Source organism: Anarhichas minor, unplaced genomic scaffold, assembly GCF_050575085.1.
Source record: "Anarhichas minor isolate MPS153535 unplaced genomic scaffold, ASM5057508v1 ptg000074l, whole genome shotgun sequence".
Lineage (NCBI taxonomy): Eukaryota > Metazoa > Chordata > Actinopteri > Perciformes > Anarhichadidae > Anarhichas > Anarhichas minor.
The window spans coordinates 8,720,130-8,737,447 of NW_027466520.1; the positions used below are offsets into that span (position 1 = coordinate 8,720,130).

At 43.0% G+C, this 17,318-nt stretch overlaps 1 protein-coding gene across 3 annotated transcripts; it reads left to right on the forward strand.

Moving 5' to 3' along the window:
* The first annotated feature begins 1,926 nt into the window (after window positions 1-1,926).
* LOC142937562 (cysteine-rich secretory protein LCCL domain-containing 1-like) lies at window positions 1,927-13,853 on the forward strand. Of its 3 annotated transcripts, none has more exons than XM_076080549.1 (14): window positions 1,927-2,172; window positions 7,951-8,069; window positions 9,069-9,201; window positions 9,320-9,435; window positions 9,656-9,760; window positions 9,856-10,040; window positions 10,698-10,758; window positions 10,852-10,918; window positions 11,094-11,224; window positions 11,356-11,399; window positions 11,520-11,592; window positions 11,692-11,767; window positions 11,864-11,997; window positions 13,802-13,853. In XM_076080549.1, exons 1-14 carry the CDS (start codon window positions 1,927-1,929, stop codon window positions 13,851-13,853), a joined length of 1,542 nt encoding a protein of 513 aa, XP_075936664.1. The 3 variants fall into 3 exon arrangements, with proteins under 3 accessions (XP_075936664.1, XP_075936663.1, XP_075936665.1); XM_076080548.1 differs by having other exon boundaries at window positions 9,656-9,756; window positions 9,849-10,040; XM_076080550.1 differs by having other exon boundaries at window positions 9,656-9,756; window positions 9,873-10,040.
* Window positions 13,854-17,318: the final 3,465 nt, after the last annotated feature.

Consider the following 17,318-nt stretch of genomic DNA (forward strand, 5'->3'; position numbering starts at 1 on the left):
AGAGCAAAGGTACACATGGTCAGCTTGGCTAGCATTTGGTTTATTATATTTGTCAGGTAAAATACAAAGATTGTGACGCCCCCAGTGGAAAGTAAGTCTGTAAGCAAACACACAGAGGCCTGGTCATTTGCTACTGTTTCCACATGTGCAACAGCCACCGCTGAAAATGACCAGATGACAAAAGACAAAACCTGCCTGTTTTCATTATGGATATTGTACGGTGTTGCAGCGGGAACGGAAACAGTGACGACGAGTTTGGAGATTGGAATTAATAGAGAGTCGGTTTGTGTTTTAATCCCCCTAAGAAGTCACCTGTGAACAGTCAGAATGGGGCCACTTTTGCTTGCAGGCCCCACAGAGGAGGAAGATCTGGTTTAAATGAATGTATTTTTGAACCAAAGCCAGTTAGGGCAACCGTCAGTCAACAACCTTTAAGTACATGTTACTGTTCTGAGGATGAACCACTATCATTAAAAGGATTATCATATAAACTACAAATGTTATATATTATTATAATACTTGAGAAAAAAAAAAAGATTGGAATATTATAGACATATTTAAGATCTACTACCACAGACTTTGTGGTGGTTTTGCCTCTTTTTTGTTCTTGTTTTGTGTCGTAATGCATCTTTTTGTGGTGTTGTGTCGACTTGTAGTTGTTTTGAGTCTCTTTGTAGTTGTTTTCTCTCCCTGGCATCTCTCCCTGGTTGGTACACGTCTCCCCAGACATTTTTGCATGTAAGGCGGAGGGGGGGTTGCATGTTCTTGCTGGGTAATAGGGACTTTGTGGGCATTTGTGAGTCAAACTTGTCCAGCATTGGTGAAAAAAAAGAAGTTTCTCAGGCCTTTCTTTACGCACGCACGACCACGGACGCGCACGGAGGTCTTGGCAGGACCGAGTGGGCCGTTTCCAACCTTTTTTTCTGAGGGGCGTGGTCAGGGGCGGCACTCTCCAAGCGCAGCCAAGTTAAGGATAAAATGTGGATAAGTGATGCTTTAGCAGCTTTGGTGCAAGAATCCCGAAAGAGGAAAGACCCTCGCTCTCTCTCTCTCTCTCGCTCTCTCTCTCTCTTTTCAAACGGAGTGAAGCGACCACATCACATCTTTGATTTATGTCATATGGCAGCCAGCGACAGTCATCACCGCTCCACCTGAGCTCTGCTCAACTTACTTTGAAGGCGGACTTTTTTTTTTTTCCTCTTTGCTGCTGAAGTTTTCTCACAGCCAGATCTCTGTCAGGATCTCAAGAAGCGGGCTGCATTCCAATTCATTAAAGGTAAATTATTTCCCAAGTCTACCTTAAATCACACCACTCCATTTCCATTTCAAGATACATTAGCCTACTCTTCGCGTTTTCCATTAGCTATTGGCACGTTGTATCAGCTTCTGTCAGCGTTGCAGCATGCATACCAAAAAACGGGAAATATATGTATGCATAGAGTATTGTGAATTCATTAGCTGCATTGTGCATTCTGTGCACTAAACTACATACAGCTGTACTGCTAAATGTGATTCAACGCCGTATTTATTTTGAGCAGCTCCCAAGCTGTCTTTTTATTAAGGAAAAAAGTCCTCAGGGAAGTTCAACACCAGTCATTTCTTTAATTCACACCTTCACCAGTCATTCCCAGTCTGCCAGCTTTCCCCCAGTGAACTCCATGAGGTTACCCGTGGCGCTGCACCAAACCATGTGTCTGCAAGCCAATGCGGTGTCCTCACCAAGTTCAATATTGACCCAAGTTATTCAGCACATTTGATACACCAGTTCCAATCCTTCCAATAATCCTGTTTTGTTCTCTCCTCTCGACTTCTTTTGCCAGCTCACACTGTAGACGGAGTGTCTTTCTGTGCTGGCTCGCTCCCACCTCGCCATCCACCCTGCCTAAGTTTGAGAGGATAACCATCACCATCCTCACAGTCTCCAGGATGAGGCATGTATCGCCGCGCTGGCTTAGGGACGTGTCCCTGCTCCTGTTGCTCCAGACGGCCACTTCCATGGTGATGCTTCCTAACTCCAGCTGGGAGCAGATTCTGGACGAGAATGGGGACTGGTGGGAGGCCAAGCAGAGGGGGAAGAGGGCCATTACCGACGGTGACGCTCAGCTCATCCTGGACCTTCACAACAAGCTCAGAGGCCAGGTTTACCCTCCTTCTTCCAACATGGAGCACATGGTAGGTGGACGGAGGATGTGGAGGTTTTGTCTGTGGACATTGAATCCCATGAAGTACTGCATATGTCTTCATGCTGTTTATGTGTGTTAAAAACGCTTTGGCCCCATTCTGAACTCCATCAGAGTCTTGCACACTTGTGGACCATGTAGCTTAGTGAACTGACCCAGTCACCAGACCGGCTGGCACTTGTCCCTCTTGGCTCACACACAAGCAGCATGCCAGGTTCTAAGCACCTTCAAAGATGGAGGACAGCGCCCCCCACCACACACACACATACACGTCTGTACCCATGTGACTTTGGTTGTTTTGCCAGAAGAAAAGAATTCCACCAACTTGCCAATGATCACATTACTACTGCGTTTTTCTTTTACTCATGCTGAGAGATTTGTTTGACTTTATCCTTTGGCCATCACGTGTGTGTACAGCGCCAGATCACTTTTCACAGTGCAATTAGAATCAGAGCACGGCACCGGGGCTTGTTTTACCAGCTGTCTACCCCCCACTAAACACACCCATACACACACACACACACACACACACACACACACACACACACACACACACAGGCACACCACACCTTCTGTAAGTCAGCACTCCACAGATCTGGAACTTTTCCAAATACACTACATGTGTAGGCACTGCTTGACCGCCTCAGTGCATTGCCACCAACGGTACTTAGGAGGTTGAAAATCAATACAGTGTGCAGAAAGTAATGAGGTTTTATAATCCTTTCATCTCCACTTAAAGAGCTACAGAACAAAAGGCAGTATTATTCGACGGTTAAAGCAAATAAACAGTTCCTGCTGGGGGCAATTGCTGGACTGTGTAATTGTATAATTGAGAGGTTGGACTTGAGGACCCCTTCTGTGTGTGTGTGTGTGTGTGTGTGTGTGTGTGTGTGCGTACATGTACGTGTGTGAAAGCAGCACTCTGCGTGGCAGGCTTCTGGTTGAGGCACACTCTAGTGGAGAACTGCTGAGCCAGCAGCGCACAGCTCCTTTCTACTGTCTCCTGTTACAGTTTGCAGTTTTTCTTTTAGCTCCTGGGGCACCCAGGGGTGAAGAGGCATGCAACAAGAGGACGTTAGGTGAGATAAAAGAGAGTGAGAGCTGGCAAGGAATACCGTAGGTACATAAAAATAGAGGTGTAAACGTGATAGAGGAGTCGCTCATAGAAAAGCAAAGCAATGAGAGATGGATGGAGGGAAGGACAGAATAGAAAATATAAAGAGTCAAAATCATTTTAAAAAGATGAGATGGTTGAATAGGAGTAACGACAGAGTAAAAGAAAGATGGAGACATTTGGAAGGGGCACAAAGTTAAAAGAGACAATGACTTTTAAAGATACGTGCGGAAATCTTATTTGCAGTTCCATAGATGTCAAAATCTGTCAGGCGAAACACTGCTCAGGTCACAGGGATTGCCAATGATTTTCTGCGCTTTATTTTGAAAGGGGCTCCCTATTTCTCAGATTTTCCTCCAGTCTGTGTTGAACTGCTGTCACCTTTCAGAAACCTCACAGCTGCACTGTACTGGAAGACTTCATAGACATGCTTCCCTGCTCTCCCTACACACCCATGCATGCAGATGCACACACACACTCACACACTCACACAAATACCCAAGCGCACATTCATAACAATTTCGCCATCAACTCTCTTATTGTCTGCCATTGTATTAAACCATAACCGGGCTGACCCTCTGTGGCAATCTTCACAGAAACTCTGAGATAACATCAATTCAAATCCCCATCTTTCCTCCCCCCCCCCTTCATCTGTTTCCTTTTCTTGCCCCCTTTCTCTGCCTCCCTCTCCCTTATCCCTGTGGCTCCGTTCCCATTCTGTCATTATCCAACACGGAGGCCCAAAAAATTCCCTGGATAAGCATTCACACTCCATAGTGATCCACAAAGCTTCAATGCACCTTTAGAAGGGGTATGTTGACCCACAGGTATAAACAGAGAAGTGTCAGCGTTTGAAGCGCTGCAAGACAAACAGATGGCATCATGGGAGAAATGGCCCCACCTGCATTGATGTTTAACTTGGCCCCGCGCTCTGGTCTGAGGTGGCAGTGATGTTTGTGGTTTAAGATAAAGCTGTATTGACAGTTTTCTGTTTGGGATGAGTCAGAGTTTTGCTGAAAGCGCCGGCCATTTTAATTTATTGTTGAATAATTTGGCTGTTCAATCAGACAATAATTAAGGTCTAGACTAATAAATTAGCCTTGCATTAACCCAAGATGTTTAATTATGGTAATGTGGAAGAGCGAGTGAAATAGACAGCTTAAATGTTAAGAGAAAGTGCTTTAGATTAATAAGATTGCCAAATAAAAATGAATTACCGGACTCCAGTGGCAAAAAAAAAATGAAGGAGAGCTGTCTAAACTTCTTTTATCCCCGCAACTTTCTCCTGCAGACTACCTCAGAGCTCACACAGGCCAGCTGGGAGATTGAATCTCTCCAGTGTGTCTTGGGTTTGTCCCTGGGTCTGGTCAGCTGGTTACACCCAGGAAAAACACATCCACTGGTTTTCTCTAGATGTTCAGAGCAGCAGCTGAATATCATAGTAAGAAAACATTTTTGATCCTCTCAAAGACCGTACTGTAGTTCGTATACGTGTGCTCAATTCCACATCCAAGGTCATGCTCCACTGAAGCAAAAGGGACAACACTATCCCAAAATAGCAAAGATGCCACCCGAAAGCTGGAAACTCTCTTGGCCTCACCTGCACCGGCTGTATCCTGTCCACGGATATCATGGACAGAAGAGGCAAGTGTCCACATTGAACTTGCTTGATGTAATGCCAAGAATGTAGACAGATGGTCTTGCGCCGAACGCACTTATAAAGAACACCTTCTACGAATACTTCAGGGAGCGTTGGTCGTAAAACTTTGCAGAGATGCAAAACACATGGAGATCGAATGAGCAAATTCCAATGATCCCACAAATATCTGTGAAGCTCTATGCCCAAGAGGACAACACCCTCAACCTGCATCCTGTCCAGACTGCAATGTCTTTTGGGTTTAGGAGTGACTCAGCTACTTTCTTTGGTTGCCGCCATGATGAGCACCAACCACCATTATTGGTCAGTGAAAAGTGAAAGGGAACTGTGGAAAAAATGACTGCTTGTGTAAAGCTATACTCTGATAGGCTGATATTGTTTATTGTTAAGAATGCTGAAGCGGTTATTATTTCCAAGAAATTATAAATCCCAATAGCAGACCAAATCAAGATATCAGGCTACCCTTACCATTACCGGCTCACTTATGGTGCCCAGTAAGTGAGACAGCTTCCTGATTCAACTCTACAATAATTGGCTACGCTGTTCTGGTCAAACTATGCTCCTGTTATAACATGATAATGGGAGATAATGGTATTCACTGGTTGACAAGGTTCAGACAATGGTCAGCCCCAGGACCTCTGAAGTGAGTTGGTGTGGGCTGGAATGTGCTGCATGAAACACTGTTTACTCTATATTGCTGTGGGAAATTAAAGTAGTAGTTTGAGAAGACAATATAGATCATTTTCCCGAGTCACCCCTTTGCCTTTCTGTTTTCTCTCTCTTACACCATCTTATCACATCTCCTCCTCCATTCTCTGCCAGGTTTCTCATGGAATTTATTTATTTTTTTACTCAACGTCAGCTCCTCCAATTCCCATATCTTTCCCCTGCTTTCTTAGTATTTTTCTGCATGCACCATCGACTATGAGCAGGAAACTCAGACTTGCAAAGGAAGTACACCTCTGTACCCTTTGGAATGCAACCAGATGACCAAGGAAGAGGAAAAGAAATAACCAAAAAACCTGCAAATGAAGTGTCAAGCGAAATACACAATGCTGTGTGCACTGTGCTGAAAGACTTCAGCAGGGGAGGTGTTTTTCTTTTCGGGCCCCAGCAGGCCCCACCCCCACCCCCCTCATGACACTGTAGCCAGTGAGATCTTAGTTGTGGCCAGCTGAATGTTTTCCGACCCATAACCGTTCATTAATGGTCAAAAACATTGTGTTGACCCCGCTCAAGGACAGAGCGTCCTATGTGCTGTGGTTTGCAGATTGTTTGCCGATCGTAATTACCACAGCTCTAAGCAATGTGCTTCAGTCTGCTTATCAGTGTAAACATTGATTTTTCTTTTTGTGCAAGGAGGTCACTTGTAGAGAAAATCGGAGCTCAAAATAATAACTGAATTGAATTCTTTCACTACTGATGATGACCAGGCTCAAATCTCTTCCGATGTTTCCGTTTTAGCATCGTACGCTGTTGTACTGGCAAAAAGGGATAACTGGGGACAAAACAAAACAGATCTGACAATACTGACACACTGACATTTATTTTCAGCTCACTGCCCACAAAGAAAGAGATAGAGTTTCAGGTAAACGCATTCTCATTCCTGTTTTACCCCTGGCTCTGTCAGTCATCATTTGGCCTTATTGTGCAAGACAGACTGCAGGCAACTGCACACAAGGTTGCTGTAACACCAATGTGCTCCCTCTTTGCACATGTAGAAATGACTGAAAAATACACTCCACACCTCCAACAGCTTATTTATTCTATATGTCAGTTATGTAACATTTCTACGAGGCTTTGTGTTGAAATCTTACATAGAACACTGTGCCAATATGGAAGAGTCCCTAGCGTTGTTAATTTGAACAAATAGGTCCTCTCAACAGCAAGCTGGATTCCCAGAAATAGCTGAAGAAACTGCTCAGAGTTAAGAGTTAATTTGCAGCGCTGCCAGACATCCTGTTGTTAGGTACGTGTGTGTTTCGGGAGTAATGCAGAGAACAGCAGTTGTTTCTGGTGAGACTGTAAGTGGGTGACGGACGAAGGAGGTAGTGGAGGAAGCGGGGGAGTTATTTTAGTGTCTGTTATTGGATGAGATTTCAGTGAGGGTAAGCTATTACTTCCAGGGCCCAAAGTGTGAGATGTCAAAATTTCTGACACCTCCGCTGGTATGCTAAGGCTAACGCACCCAAACACATTCGTATGCACACACACACACAAACTAATTGTATTTCTTGTAGAAACCTGTTAAGTTCGATAACTCACACTGACGGTGAAAGTGAAGGTGTGCAATTAAAGGCACATACAGTGTGCTTCAGAGGAATTGCAGCTGGAGTTTTTCTAACTTTTTTCATGGAAGAATGTAGGTCAGCAGAGAGGAAGGACACTCTTCGCATTCCCAGAAAACCCCAGAGTGGGAATATGATCCCTTAGTATCCAACCAGAGCCAAACTTAACTGAGAGGGCAATTCAGAGAGCGGTAAAGTGAAACAAAAGCTTGCACCCAGACATCTCACCAGAGACATATGGAAGGTATTAAGAAAAAACAGCTTTTGCATTTTTGGAATAACAGCCGATCCCACGGGAAAACCCATTTGGGGAAAGTCAGCTGAGCAGCAATAAGAGAGTCAAAAAGCTCTTTTTAGCAGCAGGAACACATCAACATAGTTCTGCACTTAGTTTAGAGATTAGTGCAGTTACTTAGCCATAGCCGCTCCTTGTCCCTATTACTTATCATGACATATGATAATTAATCCTTGTTCAGTATGGGTTTGAATACCACCATACATCATTGACAGCTGAACAAACCCTACAAGGCAGTGAATTTCTCCAGTTTCACACCAGCCGTTCTCTGACCTGACATCGCTATATCTTATGGCTCATTAGTTGCAATACAAGCAGCTTTGTGTTGCGCTGAGTCGCTTTATTTTATTATTTTCCGTTTAAGAAACGTAATCCTGAAAACTTCCTATTGTTTTTCCATCTCATCACCCGTGTAGGTGTGGGACACAGAGTTGGAGCGTACGGCAGAGGAGTGGGCAGAAACCTGTCTGTGGGAGCACGGCCCTGCCAGTTTACTGCCACAGATCGGACAGAACCTGGGAGCACACTGGGGAACGTAAGCAAGAATTGAGTATACGCAGACTTTTAATTTATCCAAGGTTGAGGGTTAAAAAGGGTTGCTTTGCTGAAAGCATTTAAAGTCTTCAAAGTCGTTTGTGACGGAGGCTTGCGTCTAATTCTGTGGATAGGAACATCGATAAGAACAGAATTGTTGTATAATTTGATTTTACAGACACAGTAACATACAAATGTGAACTTGGACAGGGTCAAAATATGAGTCTTTTCGGCTGCCATGTTGGCCGGGAACCCATTGGAAAATTTAAAATCACAATATGACTATCCTGGATAAATAGTTAGCCATATTTGGCTCAGACTGTTTTTTTTAAATAGTAAGGAATAGGTCAGTTATTCTGTTGAGCTTTAGTTTACCACAACTGCTAGTTAGCTTTTCTGCCATTTCCTTCACAACACTAACACGTTCACACACAGGACATATCATTTGCTACATTTGTACACTCAGCCTCCCATAGAGCGTCTGAAAACAGCACTGCTTCACATACGAGACTCTTGTTCCACATCTAATCATATCACTTCACAGTAAATATGTTCGCTTGATTCTAATCAGATTGACTAACCACACATGCTGCCAAATTAGTGGCCATCTTTGGTCACTGCTGTCTTTTCAGAGAGCACAAATGTTTGATTGAAAGCTAGATTCTTAATGGCAACAGCTGTGTTTACATTGCTGTGCTTACTACAAATGGTAGCTACATATGTACAGTGTTGTGTAAATTACTTTATCTTTTGATTGGGTCTTGAGACACCTTGCCAGGCTAAATTTTGAAGTTATGAGATGCCACCTGTATGTTATCTCTTTAGCTACCACCTGCATGCAACATGCGTATGCATATCGGTTCTTGAAAGAGGACTTGCAGTAAACAGAAAAGAGCTTTGATGCATAATACCAACTCCCACACCAAAAGAGACACAAGACAATAGAAATGTTTTTTGGAACATTGTCATCAAAGGTACATACGCTTACTCATCTCCCCAGGTTTCGCCCACCCACGTTCCATGTGCAGGCCTGGTATGATGAGGTGAAAGACTACTCCTTCCCTTACCCTCAGGAGTGTGACCCCTATTGCCCCTTCAGATGCTCCGGCCCAGTTTGTACTCATTACACACAGGTAGCTAGGTCTGGATCATACCATTTATTTACCCTTTTTCCTCTTTAGACTTCATCCTTTAGTGATTTATGACTTCATATTCTGTTTTTCATGGTCTGTCTTGTTTTTCTTTTCGCAGCTGGTATGGGCCACCAGCAGTCGAATTGGGTGTGCCATCAACATATGTTACAACATGAATGTGTGGGGACAGATTTGGGCCAAAGCCCTCTATCTTGTCTGCAACTATTCACCAAAGTAAGCACTTTTGTTGTGAGGTCCGTTCACAGCTGCATGTGACTGATATACAGGTTGAAACAAGATTGATGTTAATTTGCTGCTGAATTTTGAACGTTTCTTTCACTCATAGTTGAAGTTCAAAATCATCACACACAAAGGGGTTGGACAGGAATATGGTTTATTCATTTTAAAGCAGTATGTGTTTTGTGCAATCACTTCTGTTATACTACCTGAACAGGGGAAACTGGTGGGGGCATTCGCCTTACAAACATGGGACCTCATGCTCTGCCTGTCCTCCCAGCTATGGAGGAGGCTGCAAGGACAACCTCTGCTACAAACGTATGTGACTGAAAAAAATAAATAAAGATATTGCTAGAAAGCCTGAGGAAGAATAAGCTTAATATACCCTGTTTTTGTGACTTTACTTGAAGATGACAGCTCTAACCCTCCACAAGAGGAAACAGAAGAAAACAATTTCATTGAGCCGGAGGCCCCCCATACTCCACAGAAGCCCCGGTCTAGGGCCTCCAAGCCCGAGCCTCCCAGTTTCCCCGCTCCAGCCCCCACCAAGCCCCCCACAGAGGACCTGCAGAAGAATGAAGCGGTCGACACACAGCAGATGTGTAAGCTGTCATTTAACTGTTTATTCTGGATCTAGTTTCATCTTAAAAGGGAGAGTGTAGATCTGGTTTAGGATTGGGAGGTGGCAAGAAATTTAGGACATGATCTAAAAGAAAAAAATTGGGACAAAACCAAATAATTTAGTGTTTACCCCGCAATCATTCGTAGACAACAAGCACAAAAAATGTGCTTGATCGGAAATCTTTTTCTTGCAATTTATCTTAAATTGCCTTGATGTTTTGCAGCCTTTTTTCATCTCCCTGATTAACCTTGACAGTTTCTGAAGTGTACTTAATATTGCAAGTCACTCTTTGGAGCAGGGAGGGGGGGGGGGGGGTCTATTTCAGCATGTTTGCTTTTGGCCGGCTGAGAGGGGTTGAGGGGCGAGAGGGGCTCCATGCGGTTTTTAAATGACTTCCTCTCTGCAGTGAAACGGGCCTGTGCTTGTAAACTGAGATGCTTCCTCTAGATTTGCTGACCACCCTGAACCTCGTTGCAGGAATTCTTCTCTTCGCTTCTTGAAGCATCAGAACAATGTTCCTCACTGGGTGTCTCTCAACTCAGCCTTTAAGAAACCAGTCGTCTGCATCAGAGCTGCCATTGCATACATGTTGGTTCCTGTACGAGCACTGAAAGGCCTTTATGTTTATGCTTTTCAGCTCAGTTTGTGATCTGTGACACTAAGCTCCGAGATCAGTGTAAAGGAACACCATGTAATAGGTACAGTTCATATTAAATATAATAAAAACAATAACACTACAAAATGGAGTATTCGGTTCACTTCACCTTATTTTTCCCATATTATTCACACAGATATGAGTGTCCAGCTGGGTGCCTAGATGCTACAGGAAAAGTAGTTGGGACAGTATACTATGAAATGGTGAGTACTTCAGTTCCTCAGGCTGAGTAATGCAAATTATGTGGTCAATATTAAGCCAATAAACAGCCGTGTGTCCTGTCAAAGTGTACTAGAGACATTAAAGTGCTACTTGCTTACAACTGTGTCAGCAAAAGGCCATCAATAGTATGTTGTAAATCAAATATTCTATTTGCAGCAATCCAGTGTGTGCAGAGCTGGTCTACATGCCGGTGTCATAGATAATGACGGAGGATGGATGGATGTGACACGACAAGGCAGAAAAGACTTTTTCATCAAATCCAACAAGAACGGAGTTCAGTCTCTTGGGTGAGACAATAATATTAGAAACATCACCATGATTTATACTGATGATATTTGATCGCAAGATTGGTCAAATATTCTCACAATAAGTGAAAAGAATGTAGTCTCATGTCATTGTTTGTGTTTCCTCTTGACAGAAAATATCTGAGTGCTAATTCCTTCACAGTTTCCAGAGTAGCAGGTTAGTCTGACAAAAATGTGACACTGTTCTTAGAGAGATGTAACATTTTGCATGACATTACTCATTATAAGCTGTGCTGCAACGGTGTGTGTTGACACACCCTGTAATTCTTTCTTACAGTCAAAGCCATCACATGTGAAACCACAGTTGCACAGATGTGTTCATACCAAAAGCCTGCAAAACATTGTCCAAGGTATGAACCTGACTTTATGGCTGCCTGCATGCATACGTTTAGTTCTCCAGCATCATGTAAGTTGAAGTTATTAACCATGTCCAATTGTTCTATTTTTAGGTTATACTGCCCGAGAAACTGTTTAGAAGAAAATCCTCACATATCCCGATTAATCGGCACCAAAATATACTCCGATGTAAGTCAAGCTACTGAAGCTGAATTCTTCACTTGGGTAATCAATGTCCAATGTCAATGTTTCTTACGTGAACTTTTCTCTTGCATACCTCTGTAGAAGTCCAGTATATGCCGAGCAGCGATCCACACTGGAGTAATCCGGAATGATGCGGGTGGCTATGTCGATGTAATGCCAGTGGACAAGCGGAAACACTACATTGCCTCATACCAAAATGGCATTTCCTCAGAGAGGTATGGGATGCCTACTCTAGCCCAAGCTGACCTCAGTGCCTAGTATGCGCGTGCAAATATAAATATAAATAAAGTGTAAAAAACAAAGTCAAAATCAGAGGGTGGTTAGCATTCTATTATAGATTTCATTTTTTAGGGAGATAACTGGTCCTATTTCAGTATTATGTCTTTGGTTGGACAGTGAAGGGGTTAATCTTCTGAGCCTCAAAGAAAAGGGATGAGAAATCAATGGCTCCCAGGTAAAGAGAAATGGATCCACTCTGCCTTCCCTTGTGGATCTAGTCTTTTCAATATGCAGGCAGTTCATTACATCTCTCATGCAGTGTGCATGGGAGGGTGATTAACATGCCTCCAGTTTAAAATAATGAATAGCTCGGCAATTAGTGCAGAGGAGATGAGTGCATCTTAATGTAGTTCTGGGAGGGGTTTGTTTTTTTGGTAGTAAGTCCAAAAAGGGCAACGAGCAGACACGGGTCTAAAGCTTAATATGGTGGCTCAGATAAACCAAAAAACAAGAATGCAAAGCAGTGACAAACAAACGCAAATGCATTGAGTGAAAGGCATCAAACACAAAGGGGATCAAGTGGAAAGCAGGCCATGCACAACCATTACCATTATAGTCTTACTTTGGTCTTGGTCGGCTTAGGTGGAATATCCTGGACTGGGAGCTTGTTACCTTAGCCTTGTTAAGAAGCAATTTAAAAAGGTAAGGATTTAACAGAAGGTGTAGGCATTAGGTTAGTTCTTCTAATACAGTACAACAACATACTTTTAGGATAAAGGATCTCACGTAGGAAAGAGCAGGTGAGCAAGTACACTGCATCGTCCTCATAGAAGTATATTTTTGCTCATATTGCCCCATTATTTTCCCATTTCTACTCTGAAGAGGAGGGGTGACAATCTTTGAAACCACCTGCTAACTCAGAGCAGCAAACAAGATTGGTTTTTTCATTGGTTGTACAGTGGCTATTGGTGTGTTAGGAACCATAAGCCAGGCAATAAAATACCTGCCCAATTCAAAAATCCCCTACAGGAGATAATACAGCTGTTCTGCATCAAGAGGACCGAGAAGGTATACGCTTTTGACCATGGATACAAAGGGAATTGCAAAGAAGGGAGCTTGTGTTTGCATAGGAGAAGAAAGTGAGAGCATGTGTTGAATCGTGCTGCAACACTTTACAACAGCATTAAGGTTACAGGTCTGTACCAGCCTCTGTTCAAAGCTAAAGAGTGACCCACATACTGTATAGTATGGTCTAGTTTTTTTTTTTTTATATATAAAATTGCACCACCTTTGGGTTGTTTTACGGTCTGCAGAATGACTATTGCTAACATGACCTGCGTAGAGGACAAACACACACTCATTTATTCTATGGCCTTCCCCATCTCTTTCTGTCCTCCCCCTCTCTCTTCCCCTGCCTCTCTCCATCACATTATTCTTTGTCACTTCACTGAGATGCCTGACGTCTGTTAGTATCTGCCCATCATTTATCTGTCTCCTTTAACTTCACAACATGTCTGTCTTCGTTGGATTAACACATGAAGGTCCCCCTGTGTTTATGTAAAAATGGCTGGTTTATCTGTTTTGTCAGGGAGCCCCAACCTCTATCCGTTTGTGTCCCATCTGTCATTAAAGTGTCAGACAACACTGATGTGGACGCTTCTCCGTAAAAACCTGAAGTCTATTTGCTTGTGTGTGCGTGTCATCTACGTCTCTCTGCAAAAGGCTGGGACATGTTTTGTATCTGACAGATGCTGCAATCCAGACTTGACTCTCTCCCTCTTCTTTCTCTTTTCCCTGTAGCCTTCAAAACCCTCCTGGAGGAAAGGCGTTCCGGGTGTTCGCTGTGATTTGAGTGCCCCAGAGGGCGGCTTCACCAAACAGAAAGCACACTTGGGCTGTTGAATAGGCAGTAATCAAGCCCCGTTGTCAAACTCAAATGACTGAAATGTTTCTGGCTTTGCTACACTCCAGGGGTTAGAGGTCGTCTCCATGACGGCGTAAACCGAGCAACAAAAAAACTTGACACATACACAATGAGATACTGTCAGTATTCACTCGCACTGAGTGTACAATTTGTCATCTTTAGCAGGAAATTTCTATCTGAAAACTTTGTAAATATCTCTGAAAATGTTGTAGATATTTGTAAATAGTATCACACGTGTGTCTTTGTGCCATCACCTTGCCCTCTTAACAAATAGCTGTGTATGATTCAGTATAAAACCGATTCTAGCAATCCTATGATATAACATTATAATGGCACTTAAGGATGAATCATTTTTATTGTATTAAGTCTGGCACATTTTTACCTGTGCTCTGGAGAGGTCTCTTGTCATGTTTTGTACGTTTTTTAATGATTGGGGAACAAATTGTGCATTTATTTTTATATGATTATGCTCTATATCAATATGATTTATAAAGGATGCTGCTATATGTTTAAAAAAAAATAATGTTTTATTGCTGTTGCAATTGCCAGTGTGATGGGTTTTGTTTGTTTCCAGATGATGTGGTTTAGATAAAACTCCCTGCAGGTCGGGAAGTATACTCATCCCTCAGAGTTGTCATTCTCGAAACAAAACCTATACAGCATGTGTCAGACTTTATCATGCATTTGCATTTTACTGGATGTTGTTACCCCATATATGTTTTCCGTTTTGACATAGATAAACAGAAGCAATACCACGCAACAATTATATTTCATACAGTGTACAATGTAGAAGAATCAACAGATGTATTTGCTCATATTTCTGACCAGCTCTCAGCTTTTCTTACAAGCTGCAATCGATATAACGGTCAATTCATTGTATTTTTGTCACCGTTTCTTTCTGCATCATACATATTTTCCTACCTCAGGTTTTTAGGGAAAGTCCATTTTGCAATAAAATACTCCAACCAACACCGTTCTCTCTCAGGCATTGGCTTCTGATATTTAAATCACTCAAAGTCAACGTGAAATGCGTTTGCAAACATATTTACATTTGGACTATATACACCTAAAAATGGCAGAAATCTGATTGTATTATAATTGGCCTTTGTTGTCATTATCAATACCTTTAGAACTAAACATCTAAGGCGCCTTATTCCATAATTCAAGTGTTTAAAAACACTTGAAGTATCTGTTTCGGAGCCACTGCCCCAAAAATTGCAATTCCTACATTTTTTTAGCTTAGAAAATGACAAACGTCTCCTTCAAACTTATGTTAATGATAGATGTCCTGCTGGCAGTGATTATAGGGTGGTGTGCCATGTTCATTCCTGTTCTTGAAGAATTCTTGAAAGTAACATTGTTGTAACTCATGTTACACCACACTGACTCATTTTACCTCAAACATAGTCAGAGAGAAATCTGGGATGAGGATTTTAAAGTTGCAGACTGACACAAAAATACTCATGTAATAGTCTAAAAGTAAAAAAATTACAACATATCTTTGGCATTCTAAAACTGGGAAGCCATGTTCACAGAAAGCTTGTCAGTGGTCCTGGAACAGTTCATCTGATATGTGTCATGATGCCCGCACATTAAAGCTGACAATCTGCTCTAAAACCTCCTTGGCAATCAGTCGTTTTACATTTGCTCTTACCCAGTGGATAAGTATGCAGAGTCAAAGGTCAAAGTACCGCAGGGAGTCACTTAAGTGGTAGGTTTTGTGGGTCGAATGACAACTGAACCCAATTCCCTGTACTTCCAGATCCATTGCCGCGTTTGAGGGAGAAGCCTGCACTACCAACGTCAAAGTCTCACAGGATGTGGCAACCCCCTCCCTGACATCCATACTGTTTATTCATCCAAACCTTGGAGAGCGGAAGCGTTTGATTTTAAATGTCCCAGTTTTCCTCTTAGTGTCCGTCACCAGGGAGCTGAGTCGTCACTCCTCATTTGCTTTTGAGCAGCAATGGAGTGAAATGACCAATCCGTAATGGGTTCCACTATATCCTTGTCCCGACGGTGTTATAATGTCTGGAGGGCTGCAATAGGTTGTGACTCAGGCTGCCAGTCTTTGTTATTGCCCAGACAAGTGCTATGTAATCTTACATGACGCCTCTGGGTCAGTGACACAATATGAATGCCACCTTCTGAACTGCATTTTGTATGAGTTTTATGGGTTTAAATTAGTGGGTATCGCATTCAGATATCTATCTACATTGGCAGATTTAATTGTGCATGTGGTAGAGTACATGCTACATGCACTCTGACCCTCACAACATATGGAAAACAACTTATTGGGCGTGAAGCATGAGAAAAGGGAGATAAATGTGCGTGTGCGTCTCTGCATGAGGTTGAAAACTTGACATCATGTTCAAATATGTGTGCAAGCATTCACTCATTTACGCTCTGACACATCACGTTTAGATCAAACCCCAATCACTTGTGATTGGCTGAGCTCTGCAGGAGAAAGGGCTGCGGAGTGATTGATAGGCTGTCCATCTGCGCCCAGGTCCTGTGAGAGAAAAGAGAGGCGTACATCAGACAGGTGTCAAAACTCACAGCAGGGTGTGGTGATAGGTGGCGGGGGCTCTGACGAATGAAAGGTAAGAGGATGACGAGCGTAGTGAAAGGGAGAAAGAGGGGGATGTAGGAAAGGGCAGAGAGATAACTTGAAGGCTAGAGAAAGCAGCGTGATGTTTTGACACCTTCATGAGCATGACATTGGGATAGCATCTGCAGAATTGTTCATCTTTTCCAAAACTTTTAGTTTATAAGAACAATACAAGATTCAAGTTTCCCGAAAAAAAAATTAGCAGGAGCAGTTTTATAGCATTGTTGGACACTATTAGTTAAAAAAAAAATACTGCATGATTTCATGGAAGAGGTGCAACACATCAATTTATGGTGATAAATCGTTGTGTTCCTTCATCTGCGACCCACCAGACAGACAAGGGTGTGTTGGGAGCAAACTGACAGAGCGACAGCCACAGGCCCATTAGGGCCAAGGAGACTGAGTGCCGTGAAGACAGATGGGATGAAAGACAAGCTTGCAGCTCGCAGGGTCTGCATGGTGCCACCGGTGTTTTCAGACTGTCGCTTAAAATAAGGACGGCCATTAATAACCTCCTCACTGTGCTCTGCTCAGCTGCAGTCTGGCGCTTCTTGCAGGGCTAAATGTGGCGCTGCATGGCAGCAGACTGGCAGACTGTGTCAAAGAGACCATATACACCTGGGGAAAGGGGGGGGGGGGGGAGAGAAAGGCAGGCAGACAGTTTGAATGTGCTTGTGCATTTGTTTGTGCTGTATGGTATGTGTGTGTGTGTGTGTGTGCGTGTGTGTGTGCGTGCATGTGCTATATATTTGGATTTCGTTGTATTTTTTTCACTCGCTCAC